Source organism: Chinchilla lanigera, unplaced genomic scaffold, assembly GCF_000276665.1.
Source record: "Chinchilla lanigera isolate Chin_1 unplaced genomic scaffold, ChiLan1.0 scaffold00070, whole genome shotgun sequence".
Classification (NCBI taxonomy): domain Eukaryota; kingdom Metazoa; phylum Chordata; class Mammalia; order Rodentia; family Chinchillidae; genus Chinchilla; species Chinchilla lanigera.
The window spans coordinates 12413930-12433042 of NW_004955471.1; the positions used below are offsets into that span (position 1 = coordinate 12413930).

At 54.1% G+C, this 19113-nt stretch overlaps 1 protein-coding gene across 9 annotated transcripts in view; it reads left to right on the forward strand.

The window, feature by feature from the left end:
- Positions 1-19113, forward strand: part of Fnip2 (folliculin interacting protein 2) — a 115097-nt gene that overhangs the window by 84244 nt on the left and 11740 nt on the right. For all 9 annotated transcript variants that reach the window (XM_013522877.1, XM_013522876.1, XM_013522878.1 and 6 more), the window contains 6 exons: positions 769-970; positions 1258-1346; positions 3695-3841; positions 3951-4120; positions 7777-9073; positions 9927-10083. In XM_013522877.1, coding sequence (XP_013378331.1) covers positions 769-970; positions 1258-1346; positions 3695-3841; positions 3951-4120; positions 7777-9073; positions 9927-10083 — 2062 coding nt within the window. The remainder of the gene's footprint in view (positions 1-768; positions 971-1257; positions 1347-3694; positions 3842-3950; positions 4121-7776; positions 9074-9926; positions 10084-19113) is intronic.

Consider the following 19113-nt stretch of genomic DNA (forward strand, 5'->3'; position numbering starts at 1 on the left):
GTCTGCAGTGTGTTCCATTCTTGGCTTTGCTGTCTTTGTAGACGCAGTGAATTGACCCTTTATTTTCACTCTTGCTGTGAGCGGCCGTGTGGTAGCGATGCTGGCTTTTCACAGTGGTGCAATGAGGGATAAGGTTGGACCTTTACTGTGAAGACTACCCCTTAAGACCAATTGCGTATACTCACAATTTATTGACTTCATGGCTCTTATCACAGAAGCGGTGGCTCTCGAGAGAATCTTGCGTTTTCTCGGCGTTTGACTGACAAAAGCAGGGGGAGGCCTTGTGCTTGCGGGTTTCCGGAGCGCTGCTGCTGACGCGCACAGCTGTGTCTGAGGGCTTAGAGGGTAACTCCATCTGACGCCTGGCCAGCCCGGGAAGGTCAGCCTGCAGTCAGATGGCCCAGCACGTGTCTGCGTTAGGCGGAGTACTGTGCAGGGGTGTTCCTTGTTGGGCTTTCTTAGTGTTGCTATCACCCAAAACGGCAGGTCTGTGTTTTGAGTGAACAGGTACTTTGCACTCCGAAGTACCACCAGTCTGATGTAAAATGACCCAGGAGAAAAGGGGGGAGTCTAACCGGAGGATGTTGGAACGGGGTTTGTTCTCACGTTAAGATAATAATGGGCAGGTGGCTATTCTCATTGGTCACGACAGAATCAGAAGAGAATGAGTGGAAGGTAGCTAAACTGGAGCGCGCGGCCGCGGGTGAGTGCTCACCAGGAGTGTGACCCGTTGCCTCCTAGCAACTTCTCAAACTGTCTTCCCCACAGGACAGTGGAGGAGACCTTTAGCTTGGCTGAAGAGGCCTGCAGCTCTAACCCAGCCATAGTTAGGAGGAAGAAAATTGCCATAAGCGTCCTCTTTTCCCTCTGTGAGAAAGAAGAAGCACAGCGGAATTTCCAGGACTTCTTCTTCTCTCACTTTCCGCTGTTTGAATCTCACATGAACAGGCTGAAGAGTGCGATTGAAAAGGTAATACGATTGTCCTCCTGCGTCCGTAGCAACGTGACCGTGGGGTGGGCGGAGCCCTGCGCAGGTGTCGGTCACTCTCCTAAGGGAGCCACTGTCCCCAGCAGTGACAGTGATGGGCCCTTAGGAATGCTGTGGTAGATGCCACCGTGCTGCTTTGGGGAGGGAAGCTCCTCCTTCTGATGACTGCTTTCGGTTCGTGACGCCGTTTTCACTGATGACGGCCAGCGGGCAGGCTGTAAGGAGTTTCTTCTCAGAAAGTAACTTGATGTGCTTTCTTTTCCACGAAGGCCATGATCTCCTGTAGGAAGATCGCAGAATCAAGTCTCCGTGTCCAGTTCTATGTCAGCCGCTTGATGGAAGCCCTGGGAGAATTCAGGTAAGGCTAAGCGTTGGGCAGATCCAGTGGGGCTTTCCGAGCAGCAGCCGCCGCCGCCGCCTTGCATCTGTGGGATGATGGGAAGGGCAGGGGCTGACCCGGGCAGTCCACCCTTCAGCACAGTTGCGCACCAAATGGAGCGAAGAATGAGGAAGCCCAGTGTGAAGTAGCCCTCCTACCGCCCGCAGACAGTCCTTGATAGGGAGAGGGCTTGCACTCAGGCAGGTCTCCTAGGTCCATTCGCTCTGTCCTTTCGTCCCATAAAAGCCCGGAGGGTAAGCACGGCTACCCCATTTCACAGAGGTGGACGCTAGGGTTGGGGGTGCTCGGTCAGAGTGCAGGTGGAGAGTCCGCACGTCCGGAGTCTGCGTCTCAGCTCACCGGACACTCCCACTGTACACTCAGTGTTTCCTGAACCCTGACGGGTGATCGGGTGATCATCGTACTTGGGGAGTGGTTTCTGGAGGCCCTGCGGGGGTCTGGTAGGGAGGGGAGAGCTCTGGGGAGTGGGGTCCCCTCCGTGCTGAGCCAGCGCCGCTGCTCGGAGCCAGCCTCTCTGCAGGGAGTGGAGCCTAGCTCTGCGCAGGCTGAGGCGACGAGGGGAGCTGCTGCCGCCCAGCCCGGGGTGAAGGGACCGCGCCATCTGTGCAGTTAGATCGCTCATGTGCTGCTGGCACACTCAGCACTCTCTGAGCTCTGGGTCGTAGTTAAAGTACTGCAGTCACGTGCTGGGCCTTGGTGATGACTGTGACGGGAGTCACCCACGGAGGGTTATGTGAGACTGCCTGGTGATGCCCACACCGTCCGCGGCCGCACGGGGCTTGCCCGGTGCCCTGCTGTTGTCAGACCCAAAGCTGGCTCATGCTTGTGGGCCTGGCTCGTACCTTAATAACAGTACTAGTTTTTCAGAGGTCAAGAAACAAAGTGCAGAGCCAGGAAGCTTCACTTTCCATGTTTGCAGGACAAGCAGTCCCTCCAGAAATGGTGACAGAATGGGTTAGCGCTTAGACGCCTTGGTGTTAGGCCGCAGACCGCAGTGCTGTGTAGCCAGAGCTCGCCCTTGCCACCTAACTCCACAGATACTGTGTTTTCCATTTTTTTGCCAATATGGAATTCTGTTGTATCCCAATCCCTTCTGATGCACAGTTAGAAAACTCCCATTTATCTTGATTTGTGAAAAGTGAATGTGTGACTAATCCAGAGATGCATTGGCTTTTACCCAGAGGAAATGCTGCGTAAGTTAATGCATGCTTTGGAAGAACACCCAAGTCCCATAACTGGGAATAGGGGCCTCTGTGCCAGGCCTCGAGAGCCAAGTTCTCATCCTGACCTTGCCGTTGTCTTATGCAAGAAACCCAGTCTCCCCAGGCCTCCGTGTGAAGTTACCTTACAGTCTCGTGCAGTGGTGGTGAGCCTATGGACATGGGCCGAGCGGACCTTCCATGTATCACTGAAAGCTCTAAAAGGTTCACGGTCACGGGTCTCGAGTACAGTAAGGAAGAGCCATTTGTGTAGCTTTTTCCTTCAAAATGAACAGGGTGCTTGGCTTGGAGAAGCAAAGCTTTAACAGAAGTGGGGAGAGTTGCGTTGCCTCTGGTCATGTTTTCCATATAGCATGTACGTTCTCTCTGTGTCCTTACTGTAAAAATGGAGTGTGGTACTGTACAGACGTACAGTTTTGTTTGTTGTTTTTTCCCCGGTACCGGGGCTCGAACTCACAACGTTGCACTTGCCTGGCAGGCGCTGCGCCGCTGTGCTAAATCCCCAGCCCCCAAACATACAATTTTTATGAAGAGGTTAAAAAAGTAAATTAAAGCCAGTGTGTTGGCACACACCTGTAATCTCGGCACGCTGGGAGGTTTGAGGTAGGGGGATCACAAATTTGAGCCCAGCCTGGGCAGTTTAGCAACTCAGCAACACCCTGTCTCAAAAGTTAGAACAAGGCTAAGGGTACAGCTCAGTGTAAAGGCCCTGGGTTCAACCCCCAGCACTGCCAAAAAAAAAAAAAAATTTAAATGGTTGTAGATTCTGACGGCATTGTGAAAATACAGTGTTAAGTTGGTACTTTGCACCTGGGTTGGCGCACCTTCTCTGTGAGGGCGCCCGTCCCAGCCACGCACCTTTGTCACTGTTGTACCATGCGGCCTTCCCAGGACAGCGTTATGCACGCAGAGCCAGGTCACACTGGGCCTGCGGGCGTGGTGCAGCAGCCCGCGGGTACGTACTGCGGGAGTCCCCTGGGCTGTGTGGGTCCGTGTTCGTCTTCTCCTTCATCCTTCTGTACCAGGGTTATTCAAAATGAGGTTTGTGACAGTGTCGTGGGTCCCTCCTCTCCTTCTCTTCTGCAGAGGGACTATCTGGAGCTTATATTCAGTCCCAAGGATCGTTGAGCCGGTGTGGCTCGCCATGATGTCCAGCACTCTGGAAAGAACCCAGCTCTGCCAGCGCTTCCTGCAGGAGTTCACGCTTCTCATAGAACACATCAACAAAAACCAGTAAGCCTCGCTGGACGCGGACTGCGTGCGCGTGCGTGGCCCGTGTGTGCCCTGTGTGTTCCAGCCTGTCCTCTGGGGACTGATGTGGCTGTTCTCTCCTGTCCCCAAGGTTTCTCGCTGCCTTACTGACTGCAGTGTTGACGTACCACCTGGCGTGGGTGCCAACCGTCATGCCTGTGGACCACCCGCCCGTCAGAGCCTTCTCCGCGAAGCGCGCCTCTCAGTCAGTGAGCATGCTGGCCAAGACGCATCCGTATAACCCTCTCTGGGCCCAGCTGGGTCAGTGCCTTGGCTGACTACTGAGAGAGACAGCGGGAGGGGCAGGGCGGGAGCGCTGGGACCCGCCGCGTACGCGCTGTCCGGCCGGTAACGCGGGGCCCGGCGTTAGCAGAGCTGTCTGCAGGGGTGGTCAGGTGCCCGGAAGAAGGGCAGAAAGCAGCATGGCAGAGGTTGGCTGGGAATCCCTTTCCCTGGAGAAGGGCTTGAGTAGGGGGAGACAAGGCAGAGCAGAAACCAGTGAGCCGAGTCCCAGCGCCTTGCTGATTTTAGTGGAAGTCGGAGGTCTTGTCTTGCTCCGAAGTTAGTGGTGGCGGTGTCGCCTCGCCCCTTGGGGCGCTGGAGACCCTGGGCTTGCTCCCAGCTTCCTGCAGAGGAGCGCTGCGCTCCCCAGGCGCTCGAGTGACAAAGTGAGATGTGCGAGAGCCTGGCCCAGGCCTGTTCCCCTGGCTGTCATGGGCAGTCGGGTGACACAGGCGCTCAGCCTTGGGACGCTCGGGTCTCACGGACGCAGCGGATCTGCACCCCGAGGTTTCAAAGCAGCTGGGCCACTGCTCTGATGGGGTGCGGAGGGTGCGGGGAGAGAGCACTGGGGGAGCACGTGGGCGCGGCCGGTTGTGCTCCTGGTCCCCCTGGGGACGAGCCTGGGGCCGCATGCTGGGCACCGGCCCTTGCCTGCCTCTGCCTGGGATGTGGTGGAGGCCGGGACTTGCTGCGAAGCCCTGTGGGGACGCCTCTGTGACGCCGAGGAGGGCTGGGCGCAGATCTGTGCGGCCCAGCACGGGTGAGTGGGGAGCTTCTGTGTGTGACAGGAGAGGCACAGCCGCCTTTCTTCTCACTGAGTGTAAGGAGTCTCAGTAAACATAAACTGTGCGCTGCTGGAGCAGTCCACTTTCCAAAGGAATAGAGCGGCTGGGCGTGGTGCTGCATGCCTGTAACTCCAGCACTCAGGAGGCTGAGGCAGGAGGATCGCTGAGTTCAAAACCAGCCTGGACTATATAGGGAAACCCTGTGTCAAAAACTCCCCCCAAAACAAACAGAAAACCCCCAAGTAGTAGACCGATTCCATCTTGACCTATATTTCAAAGACGCAGCTGGGAGGTGCAGGGACAGTGCCGTGGGCACGTCTGGGCTCAGCCTCTCCACCCCAGGAGCGGGGAGAGAAGCCAGGGCTTTGGGCAGCGCCAGGGCTGGTGGCCCAGGGCCCTGTGCTGCTGCTCTGCCCCCTGCTCAGCGCGCTGTCCGGGGCTGGAAAGGCGCTGCAGAGGCGCCGAGTGCGGGCAGCATCAGGTCCTCCCTGTGTCCTACGAAGTGTGCTCAAGGCTTGGGCGCGATACGCTCCATGTGACCCGTGGAGGACTCCAGGAGGAGGTCCCTGCGAACCTGAGAAGCAGCAGCTTTTCTCTTTGAAAGAGGGGGGAAGAATGACTGATTTAAACAAATAGGTGTAAAATATGTCTAAAGTTTCTTCATTTTTTTCCCCATTTAAATTGTATTTTTTTAGGACGTGGTGAGCCTATAAATAGTTAAAAGAAAAAACCCTCATCATTATTCTTTGTCTGGTTTGTTTTGTTTTTTTGAGACAGGGTCTCACTATGTAGTTCAGGCTGATCTTGAATTCACTATGTAGCCTAGGCTGGCCCAGAGCTCTAGGCAGTCCTCCTGCTTCTGCCTCCTGCATCCTGGGATTACAGGCGTGCACCACCGTACCTGGCTAGCTGTATTCAAATAACCTATAAGCCAAATTTCACCAGAGAACCTAGAAAACGTTGGAACTGGTGATCACAGAGATGAAACAGGTCAGGAGGAGCATCGTGTACGTCTCACCCACCTCCTGGTGTGCTGGTTCAGTAGCATAAAGGATGATCATGTTGCTGTGTGGCCTAACCTCTTCATTTTTAAAAATTGTACTCTTGGGAACAAGGCACCAACTCTAACATTGGGAGCTTTATTAGCCGTGGACTCAAAAAATGCCTTGAAGTTCAGGATCTGGTAAATCTTTAGTATTATGGGTCTGCTATTTTAATGATGTGTTATTTTATGAAGTTTCTAAAGTGATGCATGGTTTCCACACACATTGCTCTCATTGCTTTATGTAGGTTACTATAAATTCTAACAACATTGCTTGTTTTGCTTTTTTCTTCTTATTCTGTACTTATTATATAATACTAAAAGTTACGCACATGGTTAAAAAATAATGTTTCCATTCTGGGTGGCCTTTGCCTGTGGCTTGTTAAATCAGATATTTGAAGGGGCTGGGGATTTAGCTCAGCAGCACAGCGCCTGCCTGGCAAGCGCAAGGTCGAGTTTGATTCCCGGTACCGGGAAAAAAAAAGGAAAAACCAAAAACCAGATTTTGAATGTATGGCCTTGCTTTTTTATTAACATTGAAGGAATTTAACACGAATGTCCCATACATTTCTGAAATGGCTGTGGTGGCCTACAGCAGTGTGCAGATACAAAACGAAAGGAGCAAAATAAGGTCTTGGTCAGGAAAGTTTTCTCGTACAGAAACTTGTAGAGTTACTCCTTTAGGTTCTACAGTGGTTTCCCAGTGGGTTGCAGAGTTAGCTGCGAGGCGGGGCCTGGTCTTTGTGGAGGGAGATGTTTACTGTTCCCGCTGCCTCCGGCCCTTGGAGCACGCTCAGGCGCGCTCTGGGGAGCGCTGTCCAGGACGTGCTTCCGCACAGCTCTCTGGGGAGAGGGCCTTCCGGACGTTCTCATGACATTTCTGGAGCCTTCGGCCAGGAGTGGTATTTGATCTGCTCCAGACCCTTGCTGAGCGCATCCTGTTAGCACCTCTCCTTTTCAGCGATCTTTCAGATTTTCAGTTCTTCCAGCAGTCTGGTTATTTCTAACGGTTTCTCCCTCCAGCCTGGTTGTGCAGAGACGTGAGATAACTCTGACTCTTGGCACAGTGCCTTCCGGCGGTCAGTGTCAGCTCCATCAGCACCGGAGTGTGCAGTGTGCAGCCGGCTGGCCACATGCACTGCTCACATCATCGCAGCAGCTGGTGGAGCTGGTGGCTCCGTGGCGCGTTCCCCGTGCTCTTCCTCCTGGAAGCTCCAGATAGGGCCTCACGGTCCCCAGGCCATTGCTAACCAACCTAGCGGGGCGTAACTTAAGGGGCCCCTTTTTACCCCCATAGCATTTTCATGTGAAGTAAAATTTCCAATTCGTGATGTGCGACTAAGTGATTTTTACTCTTTTATTCTGAACTGCTTCTGCGTGGGCTGTGTCTGTGCTGAGAGAATTCTGAGCAGACTGCCTCACTGTTTGGAGCTGACTCACTGCACATCCTTTTTGAAAAGCCTGAATTTGGATTTCACCCCCAGGCCCTCATCCTGGGGTTCTCCTAACGGGTTCTTCTGGCCTCCCAAGATGTTGTGTTTGTCTGGTGCCCTGTGCAGAGACCTCCCGGGTCATACGCTGGCCGCGGCGCTCACAGCACAGCGGGGCCATGCACCCTGCGCTGCATTGGTGGCCGGGCCTTCCTGCGGCTTGCTGGCACAGAGGGAAGTGACACTGGCTGCTGCTGCGGTGTGGTGGCCGTGGGAGGGGCTCTGAGTTAGGGTCCACGTCTCATTTGCTCTTGGAAAGGCTGACATGGCTGTGCATACTAACGCGGGGGCTTCATCGGTGTCTGCTTTGCTCTCCAGGTGACCTCTATGGAGCCATAGGCTCTCCAGTGAGGCTGACGCGCACCGTGGTGGTGGGGAAGCAGAAGGACTTGGTCCAGCGCATTCTCTATGTCCTGACCTACTTCCTCCGTTGCTCTGAGCTACAAGAGAACCAGCTGACGTGGAACGGGAAGCACAGTGAAGGGGACCAGGTTATCAACGGCAGCAAGATCGTTACAGCCTTGGAGAAGGGCGAGGTGGAGGAGTCTGAGTACGTGGTGGTTACGGTGAGAAACGAGCCTGCTCTTGTGCCCCCTGTCCTGCCGCCCGTGATGGCAGAGAGAAGAGGTCCCGGTCCCCCAGGGTCAGCAGGGGCCCCAGATGGCACTGACACAAGAGACCTGGGCCCCAGGCCTGCCAGAGAAGGGGGCAGGACGCCGCAGCAGAGTGCCGGGGCTTGCAGCGTGGGGTTCCTGCGGCCAGCACTGGACAGCGCCTGGACCGCGCACGGGGCACTTTGTGGGGGCGGAGACAGCGAGGAAGCAGCACCTCCAGCTGGCACCTTGGGACCTCCCTGCCATCAGGCTCTGGGGGCAAGAAGGAAAATTGACCCCCGGACTGTGCAGGAGATGCAGGAGGAGACGCCTAAGAAACTGCTGGAGCGGTCCGCAGCCTGGCCGTGCCCAGACAGGCGTTCCCGGGAGGAGCCTCCTGCGGGAAGAGTCACCTTCCAGATCGGGAGCTCTGTCTCTCCGGAGTCTGACTGGGAAAGCCGCACCAGAAGCGTGGAGGAGAGGCTGAAGGGCTGCGCACAGCACTCAGGGGTGGCTGGCGCCTTGCAGGCCCGGGACCGGCGGGCCTTGGGGTGCTTCCCCAGAGCTGCCCTTCAGGAGGGTGCTGGCCGTACTGGGGAGAGACACTCTGGCGAGGAGGAAGGCGAGTCCAGCAGGGGCTTTGCTGAGGACACGGGTGCTGGGCGGCCCGGCCAGCCCGCCAGCCCGCGGGCACCTCCCAGCCTTGCCGTGGGAGCGGGAGAGCGAACGCGGGGGCAGACGAGGGCTCTGCACCTGCACGACGCGGGAGGACCTGCGCTGGCGCCTGCTGTGGGCAGGTGTGTTCTGCAGGACCCGGGCCTCCTGGCAGCTGCTCATGTCCCCCATGGGGATGCTGACGGGAAGGCCGGCTTCAGGGTTGAAGGCGACCTTCCCAGAAATGAGAGCTCTGACAGCGCTCTTGGAGACAGTGACGACGAAGCATGTGCTTCAGCCGCACGGGATCCGGGTCACAGTGGTGACAAGATGGAGGCCTCCTCGGAAGTGGAGCTACCTCTGCCCAGGTAACGCTGGCCGGCCGGCTGGGAGGTCCGGCTGGCGGTGGCCGTGTTAGCTACGGACTGCTTTGGTGTGTTCCTTCCTTCAGCACTGAAGTGTCCCCGCGTCAGGGCACATGGCCCGGCCTGCCCTCTGTCCAGGGAGGCTCACGGTGCAGCAAGGCTGGGCTCCCTGGGACACGGGCGTCTCTGTGGCTGCCCATGTTGTGGGCAGCTGAGGGCTGGGGTGGGGGCGGTGGGAGGGCCGGGGCGCTGAGCTTCTGTAGTCGCTGGAAGCTAGATGCCACGGCGGAGGCCTGGCTGCAGCTTCCAAGGCGGAGAGTGAGGCCGGCTCGCTGTGGCCACGCCGCACCTCTTCCTGCCCCCGCATCAGCGGACAGCGCCCTGTGTCGGTGGGGAGCAGGAAGGAGAGAGCTCTGCTCTTCCCGGGCGAGGGGCCCTTGCGGGTGCCCCTCCTACAGCCAGGCCCTCGGCAGGAGCCCCCCGAGTCTTCTCGTTCTTCACCCCTTGACGGAGTGTCTGCTGGGTGTCCAGGACGAGGTGCAAGAAGGAGCTAGCCAGCCATGGAGACGGGTGTGCCCCTAGATTTTAAGAACTCGCTTGGGCCGGGGACATAGCTCAGCAGTGCACTGCCTGCCTGGCAAGTGCAAGGTCCTGAGTTCGATTCCCAGTACCAAAAAAAAGAACTCGCTTTTCTTTCCCAGCCTCCTCCTCTTCCCAGCAGACCTCCCTGGAGGGTTGGTGACCTGCACCCCTGAGCCCACCTTACTCTCTGCGTCATCAGGATGTGTGTGCCATTTGCAGGGCTGTTGGGAAGGTTCTTTAAGGGTACACTTCAGTGGGCCGGGTGCTATTTCAGGTCGCAGAACATCAGCAACCCAAGCGTCGGGAGCTTCGGCCGCTCCCTCCTGGCAGGGTACTGCCCTGCGTACGTGCCCGACCTGGTGCTTCATGGGACCAGCAGCGACGAGAAGCTGAGGCAGAACCTGCTGGCAGATCTGGTCCACACGGTGCATGTGAGTGGCCAGCGGAGGGTTCGGACTGACGGGCATCCAGGGAAGGGATTGCTCTGGAGAGAGGGGGGGTGCCCGGGGCCAGCTGCAGGCACAGCTGGGTGCGGGGTGTGAGCGAAGGGGCTGAGTGCAGTGTGGGGGGCCCTGCCTCTCTCCTGCCCTCAAGCCCGGCAGAAGCCAGAGGCGAGGTCACACGATGCAGACTGTGTCCTGCTGTGGCCCTGTGGCCGGAGAGTGCAGCCTCACGGGGCTCGGAGCAGGTGAGGAGGGCAGCGCAGCCCGGGGTGCGGGGGCCGGCACACAGGCGTCCGGGAGCGCTGGCAGGTGTCGCCCGGGCTTGATTTATTCGGCCCTTACAGCTTCCTGGAAGTAGTTCCTGTGGATGGGCTTGTCACTGAGCCCACTGGGGGGCTGTGGGGACGAGCGAGTCTCGCTGGAAAGCCCTTGCGGCTTCCGCACGGCAGGAGCTGAGCAGCGAAGGGGACTGTGTGCTGGGCCTGTTTCCGCTGAGCTGCTCCAGGGCAGACATGCAAAGGTAGGTGTCCTCCATCAGAAGCGCACTGTGTCTTTGCAGAAGGGGGAGTCCTCGTCGAGGTAGGAAGATTGGAATTTGGCCTCCCTGCTCACCAGTGGGATTTTTGGCAAGGTGAAACAGAGGGCATTGAATTTTTTTTGCCCTTGAGCATGTCCTCTGTGCAGACTAAACACATCAGACGCAGGCCGAGCAGACTGATGTTTGTGTGACGTGGAAAGCAGATGTCCTCAGGTCCCTGCCCCGCGGGGAGGTAGAGAGAGGAGGCCGATGGTTTGCAGCTGGGGCTGCGGCCAGGCCAGGCCTGCGTAGCAGATGACCCAGATGCTCCTGGCCCCGCTGTGCGGTCGGCTGCTCTGGCTGAAGCAGTGCAGTGGCTTCTGTCTTCCTGAGTAGCAGCACGACTTGCTTTTACTGGCCAGCACTCTCCGGCTCCCGGTGGAGGAACACGGCCTCCTGCCTGAGGCATCCTCACTGCTGTGCAGTGCCAGGCAGCTCTGCGCTTGTTCAGTAGTCACTGTGATGTTAGGTGGGGAATCTCAAGGCCCCTTCCCCTCCCCTCCTCTCCTCCTCTCCCCTCCCCTCCTCCACCCCCCGCCCCTCCTCTCCTCCTCTCCCCTCCCCTTTTCCTCTGTCGTCGTCTTTTTTTTTTGGTCTGAGACAGATTTCACTTTGCAGTTCAGGCTGGCCTTGAACTCACTGTGTAACCCAGGCTGGCCTCAAACTTCCAGTGATCCCGGGTGCTGGGATTATAGGGGTGCACCACCACACCCAGCTCATCGCCTTTCCTTTCGGCACCTTATGTCTGCAGCACGGGAAACCTGTGTGTGTTTTCCTCCTGCGCCGTCAGGGTTCCCCACTGGGCCTCTCTTCCGCACGGCCTCTCTACTGCTCCTGATCGAGGCGCCAGGAGACTGCGCGGGCTGTGCTTGGGCACGCGGAGCCCTTCTGCTGGGGGTTGCCCAGCAGCCCTGCACCCACTGGCTAACCATGAAGGAGCTGTAATCTGGGGCTGATAGCCCTCCTTGAGACCATCCGGAAAACATTCTCACGTTTTCTGTGGGCTGGCAAGTCGCAGTATCTCAATGTTAGATTTTCACTGTGACCATCTGGCTCTTTAATTCTTAGATTTGAAAAAGCAAAGCCATGTTGACGGTATCATTCCTCTTAAAGCTTTTCCATATTTCATTTTCCCCCCTTTTTTGGAAGAGCTTTCTCACTGTAGTAGTTCCCATTTCTTTAAACTATTCAGTCACCCTGAGAAATTGAAAGTTATTAAGCATAATAACCTACGTTGTGTCAAACTGTGATACATCGAAAGTGCAGCCATGCCTGGGTGTTAATAGGAAATTGTGAAGGGTTTGTAAAAATATCTTCAGAAGTTCAGCACATTCAGAAGATACCTAGTTAGCATTGGAGGGTTTCTCATTTCACTTGACGTGTTCATTACTGTCTCAGTGACTTTTGCTTTTGAATAGTGTTCCATGTAGACTGCCTCGCAGACTGGCACTCGGGTCTGGAGCAGGTTTTTTTTTTTTTTTTTTTAAAGGTAAAGCTTTCTTTTTAACTCCCAGTTACAAATATTTGTTGAAAATAAATTAGTTCTTTAAAAAAAGTCTATTGAATTTACTGCTCCGTAAAGCATGGTGATTATTTAAATTTTTGAGACTCCTGCCAGAGAAGGAAGCAAAGACCCGAGAACAAGCACACGGCCGGAGTCAGAACTGCAGAGAGTAGCTTGTGGAGAAAGGGATGGGGTGAGTCCCGTCACGTGATCATTCCTTGCCTTCAGAGCCCGTCCTTTGGACATAAATCATTCTCAGTGTTCGTGCCAGACCTCCTCAGCTTTGGTATTCGTCATTCCTTCAGAGGGTTTTTAGTGACTGTTCCAAAGCACCTGAGTGGAGCTGTCGATCTGTTTTGTGACTTGGATTCTAAACTGTTTACACGGTGCGCACATCAGAGCCGGAGGGATGGGTTTGGAGTTTCTTCTCTGAGCTGAGGAGTCATTTCTGGAGCTTCTGCTGAGACTTTCTCTTTGTAACTTTCTTATCCAAGTCTCCTATGAAGGATACATCAACTTCGTATCATTTGTTTCGGCTTTTTACATGTAAAGATTCAGTTCTTTAAATATTTGAACACATGTTCTCATTTAGGCCGTGCACTGCCTCTTTTCTGTTACTTGGACTCTTCCCCTGCTCCCTAACATGTAGGCTGTGCAGCTGCCTTAAATTAATCTAACCGATATTGTTCCGTGTTTTTCCTGCCACACCTAAACATCCGTTCCCTTCCCCACCCCTCTGACCGTGTGGGGAGGTGGGAGGGCGAGGGGTGAGGTGGCACTCACAGCCTCACTGCCGGTGGCGCCTGCCTGGGACCCTGCTGGCCTCCGTCTCCAGAGTGCTCTGCTCGTGGTGGTCACTGACCTCTGCGCAGAGCAGGGCCGTGGGGCCACAACACTGAGACAGGGCTGGGCTGGTGGTCGGGGCCCAGTCCCGTTGTTAGCTGATGGTCGGGGCCCAGTCCCATTAGCTGATGGTCGGGGCCCAGTCCTGTTAGCTGATGGTCGGGGCCCAGTCCCGTTGTTAGCTGGTGGTCGGGGCCCAGTCCCGTTAGCTGGTGGTCGGGTCCCAGTCCTGTTATGGCCACTTGGTCACTGATAATCTTGAATAAATTGACTGACATCTCTGAGCCTCAAACATTGTCTTAGCACTTCCTCTGCTTTTACTGAGACAAAATACCCAACATCCAAAGTTACAGGAGGAAAGGTATGTTTAGCTCAGTTTATAGAGATGTCAGTTCTGGATCCAAGGCAGGGTGGCGTGGCAGAGGGGCATCTCAGAGACACAGTTCAGGTGGCAGGAGACAGTAGAAGCAGTGAGCAGTGGGGAGACAAGACTCTTTCAGGCACTTACGTTGTATGCAGGCTACCTGCCCTAGGGCAGGTGTATCATGCACACCCTTAGTCCCAGCCAGGACTGTGCCAGACCAACCAGTGGACTGATTTACTAATCACACCCTCTGAATCCCAGTACCACACACCGTAGATCTAGCCGCCTCTGAAAAAGTTCTGTGACCTCATGAGGCTTTGGGGGGACATCTAGACACAAACCTCACAAAGATGTTTAGAGGAATGGGTGTAATACAGTCCACTGGTTAAGAGCTGACTTCTAAAGATCTGAGGTGTAGTTCACCCCACCTGGCTTTAAGGATTTCTGAAGATCTGAAGTGTAGTTCACCCCACCTCACCTGGGGGTGAGTTCTTTAACTTACTACTCTGTAAAATGAACAGTGCTGGTGTTACAGGTTTGCAGATTCTGTGAGATAATCCACATTAAATGTTTAGCAAGCACCTGGCACATCACTAAGTGCCCAATAAATGTGAGCTGTTACTGTATGTGAAAACGCTTTGTAAATGATAAGGCAGTATAACGTTCTTAACACAGAAAGCAAAATGCCCATTATTTTAGTAAGAGGGAAGTTGCCATCAGAGTGTAGAGAGTTACAACACATGTATTTAACGCAGCCCTGACTGCTGGCTGGTGTGTCAGGCCCAGGAAGCCCTGCAGAAGATGCCCAGATAGAACTGGACTTGAACGCGCTCGCTCAGGGCCGAAGCATCCGGTGGGGAGGAGCAGCCTAGACTCCATTGTACAGGGCTGTCAGGGCCAGAATTAGCACCACACTTAGCATTTTCCTGTTTTTAAATTATGTTTCAGGGCTTCAAATGTTTTACAGAATGGTCTATAAAATGAAGTAACAGTTGGATACAGCAGCCTCTTCCATTTAATTTTAAGAGAACAACAGATTGACTCCAGAAATATCATGCAGGAATCAGTAGCAAGATAAGGAGCTTTGCTAAAAGCCTGGCTGAGATGTGTGCTCATGAATACCTAATTAATCCATTCAGGGTAATCAACCAGTAAGACTACAAAAGAACATCTAGTCCTATCAAAGGGTAGATCATTACTTAAGTAACACCGATAACACTGAGTGTCTTTCAGAATCCGCAGGTTGGGCAGTGAGGCCATGACAGTGTGGGACTGGGGGTGGGACAAGTCTGCAGGTTGTCTGCAGTGCGGACCCGCCTGGGCTCCTGATGCCTGGGGCCAGGGGCTCTTTCTTGGCTGTGGCGCTGGTGCAGCCCTGGCTTGGGTAGAGATCTGCTTGTGGAAGTTTCTGGAAGTACATGATCTGACCTGCAGCTGGGTTTGGATGACCAGTTTTTTTAAGTGAGTAGAACTGAAATCATTGCAGCTAACCAGCATAATTGTTTAGTGGGAACTTTATGTTGTGTATGTGTATGCAGTATTCACACATATATACGCCATAAGTCAGATGTCCCTTCTTCCCCCCATGGCTGCAAATACTTTGAAGCAGGAAGTGGAGACTTACTTCGTTTCTATCCCCAGTACCTCTCTAGAAAGTGCTGGTCAGTGTCAGCTGACGGCCCCCTACTGGGTATAGGGTGCGCATGTTTACTGTTACAAGTAAAACTGTATTGGGCGGTGTCCCGCTTGCTTCTGCAGAGAAATGGCAGATGGTCTTCCTTTTTTTAAACAGGAGAGAGCAATGCATTTGGACATGATGCTTGTGGCTCTTTGTGTCCATTTTCTTTACCCAAAGGAGAATAAAAGCTTATTTTAGGTCTCTCATACGTTGTCTTTGGCATTGTGTCAGTACTAGACAGATGCTTAATTGTGATGTTTTCTCCAATGTTGATATTTTCCCAATTTTTTTCACTACCTGCAAGATCCTTGGACGTCTGTGCCGGTTTTTACAGAACGCTGTCAGCTGTCTCGTTGTATTTTGAGGTCACATACATCCTCATGTAGCTCTGGTCTTCTGACCCTTTTTGCCCTTGGGCACCTTTCCACAACTTCCAACTGTGTAAACACAGCCTTACGGCTCAGCCATTCCAGAACTGTACCTTGATCTTCAAGGCACAAAGGCTAAATTTGGGGGTCAGGCCAGTGAGCCTGTAAGCACCCAGAATTCCAGACATCTTGCACCCTTTTCCCTATACCCTCAGGCCCTCATGGTGTCCTGTGACTCCCCAGAGCTCTGTACCCTACCAGCAGTCTCTCCTAGTCCAAAATGCTTGATTACCCTCTCCCTCTTCTGTACAGTTCTTTAGACTTTAGTGACTCACATTGAACCTGTCTCGGAGAGAAAAACAATTCTGATAAACAGGTGCTGGCAGACATGTGATAAGACCATATAATTTCCCATACTACAAGTCAGCTTGATACACCAGAGCTCTCAGTGGTAGCCTCTTAGGCGACTGGCTCACTCATTCGACCAGGAGTGAGGCAGGGAGGCAAAAGATGGCTTTGGGGGAAGGGGCAGAGTCGCACGTAGGAAATTTATTTATTTATTGGAAAATTCTTATTGAGTACCTTTTCTGTCTGAGGTGGGAAGAGACCAGCAGCTTGCTGTCTTGAATGGGTAAGGATGGCACGCCTCCCCTCCAGCACTGTAAAAATGATAGGTCATTACCAGCCCGGCCCACTGTCAGGACTGAGAAACAGAGGGAATCCTGGGTGCCTAGCAAGGAGAAACCAGCCCCGAGCAGTGAGGTGTGCTGGTGCAGCTCAGCCCTCGGGGAGCTCGCTCTGGATGCAGGCCCTGGGAACTGGGTGCTGTGGTCCTGAGATCCACTCCCGGGTAAGAGCTGTAATTGCCCATGCACACAGGCTGAGGACTGGGAATTGAGCCCTTCGCCTGAGCCTGGAGTTTCAAAGAGCTATTCTTCCGTGAAAAGGAGATAGAACGCTCCAGTGAATAGGAGAAAAACGGAAACAAAGCTTTTGTAAATAAGGAGGGAAAGAGGGGTTGAAGGGAGGGGAGGGGATTGGGGAAAAAAAGAAAAAAGCAAGATACATCATGTACAGGTGCAAGTTCGCTATGGTGAATGTTTTCTTTATGTATAGCTCAAATGTACCCAAAAAACTATCCAGACATAAGCAGGGAAGCAGCAGAGAAACAGGTTGGAAACGTGGGAGGAGGAACATAAAGTCACCCAGGAGAAATCAAATCCCAAAGCTCTTTTAGGTTTCAGGCCTAGATTTGTTCTACCCAGGTGACTTGAGAATCCCTGCCTGGAAAATGAACATAAAAACCAGGAGCAGAGAAACCTCGAGGGAAGCTGGCGGCGGGAAGCACGCTGCGGTAGACACAGCCGCCTGAAGCCCTGGGGGGCGATGAGAGACAGAAGAGCTGCAGTGGGATTGGCCGCGTTCGGGAGCCGCAGACTGCTCCCTGGGACCCGAGACCCTGTGAGGAGGCGCAGGCGACACGCGCAGAGGGCCAGCACTCCTGCAGGCGCGCACGCGCGGCTGTTCCCAGGGTGTATTGTGAACAGAGGAAGGGTGGGGACGTAGGAGCGAGTGGGACAGCGGGGTACGTGATTGTTTGGACTTACCTGAACATTCTGAGTCATTGCAATCAAGACGTCGGGGAGTAAAGGGCCTAGCAGTTAAATACTAGAGAAAATCAGAATTTGTGAAATGGAAGTGAGGTACAAAATCACCTTTCTGCATGCAGCTCTGAGGGGAAAAAAATAAGAAAAATCAAGTAAGAAAAGTGGAGGCTGAAATGAAGCAATTTTATACACCTTCAGGTGGAGAGAACAGAGAAAACAATACTTAAGGAAAGAAGGCTAGAAATTTTTTGATTAAAAAAGCACAGACTCCCACACAGGGTAAATGCAAACAGATGCACACATGGCGACTAGATAGAGCGCATGGGACTCCGAGCGGCAGCCGCTCACGGCACGACGCTGTCCTCTGGGAGTTTGGATTCCGACAGGAAGGGAACGACGGCGGCTGCGGCGAGGGAGCGGAGGGCACAGTGCGGGCGGGTGCAGCGGGGGAGGCGGGGAGGGGGCGGAGACCTCTGGCGGCCGGGCTCCCGGGCCTTCTGTGCCTGCTTCCCCTCTGCTCGTCGTCCGGTGTGTAGTAGAAGTGGTTTGCCAGGTGACTCTGTACCTGAGTGTGAAGAAGGGTGATGCAGCTGGATGTGGGGCGCACTCCTGTGATCTCAGACGGACAGGGCCGGGCTTCGCGGGCCGGTCTAGAAGTAAAAGTCAGAAGAGCCGAGGGCGGCTCAGTGGCAGACCCTTCACGTACCCGTGCCGGGTTCCTTCCCCGCTGCTCAAAGGGGGTGACTGCCTTTGTTTTCTCTGGATGCGAGCCTGAGGGCTTCTCTTGTTGGTTTGTGTGTATTTCTAAACACTGAGCAATCTCTGCACACACCGTGGTCTCTTCCTGTGGCCCGCTGGCATCTGGAACCCAAGACGGTCTCGGATGGCTTACGCCTCCGGTGCCAGGCCGTGGGCACAGTTCTGTCAGCAGCCGACGACGAGGGCATCAGAGGCCGTGGTGTGAGCGCGTGCTGGGAAAGGGCCCTTACTGCGCCTAGCACCGCACTGTCTGCGTGACTCTTTGACGCCCTCTGGAAGCTGCAGAAGGCCGCTGCTGAGAGGTCACGGGCTGTGACAGACGGGGACCGGCGCAGAAAGGTTCTGTCAGCAGCACCCTCGTATTCCAGTACAGTTTAAGGACATGTGAAAGGCGTCAGAATTCTGTAAGAGGACTAACAATCTGACGTTGAGTAAGGCCAGAGAATCTTGTGTTTTCCTTTAATTTGGAGTATCCCAAAGAAAACCAAATGTATAGGGCAGTAAGTGTTTTCATTTACGTGCTTTCAGTTACGTAAACGCTCAGTCTCAGAATGAAAAGTAAATAAAAAGGGCTGAGAGTGTGGCTAAGCCATTTCCTGGCATGCGTGAGGTCCTGAGTTCAGTCCACTGTCCAGAAAACATCTGTGTGACAGGTCTCGCGGTGTAACGGCTTCTACCATAGTAGGGTGTCTCCTATGCAAAAGTATTAAGAAGAAGCATACGCATGGTTCAGTTTCCTTCTGTGTGTTGTGGTTCTCTATATGCCGTAAACACAGAACCCTTGGTAAGTGATTGTGCGTTCATTACGGGGGCGTGGACGTGTGCAGGTGGCTGTTTCAGTGACAGTTCAAACATGGTGTTCCGGATCGCAGACATCTTTGAATCTTACGAGCTTAGGCTTATACAGCAAATCATAGTATCTTTAAACTGGCCTCTCTCATGGGCTTGGATTTCCCTTGGAAAGACTCAGAACGGTCTCCAGGATGCCTGGAACTTCCTCCTCTGCTCTGACCCTCAGAGGCTCAGGCCTGGGCAGCATGGGCGGCCCTGGGCCCTGGAGGGATGACTAAGGTGCCTGCTGGGGGACTTTTCTCTCTCCCCAGCTGTCGCTTCATTTTTTCGACTATTCAGATGTCCTTCTTTGTTCTTTAAATGGTTTGTTGTTCAGAGGGTGAGTAGGTACTAAATGGGGTCGTTACATGAGGCCGCAGGTCTGCTCTGTAGAAATGCTGAGTCCTGTCAGGTGTTTCCTTGTCAGAGAATGCGTGATTCTTGGCGTGTTCCTTTTTTGTTTCCCCTGTACCAGGAATTGAACTCA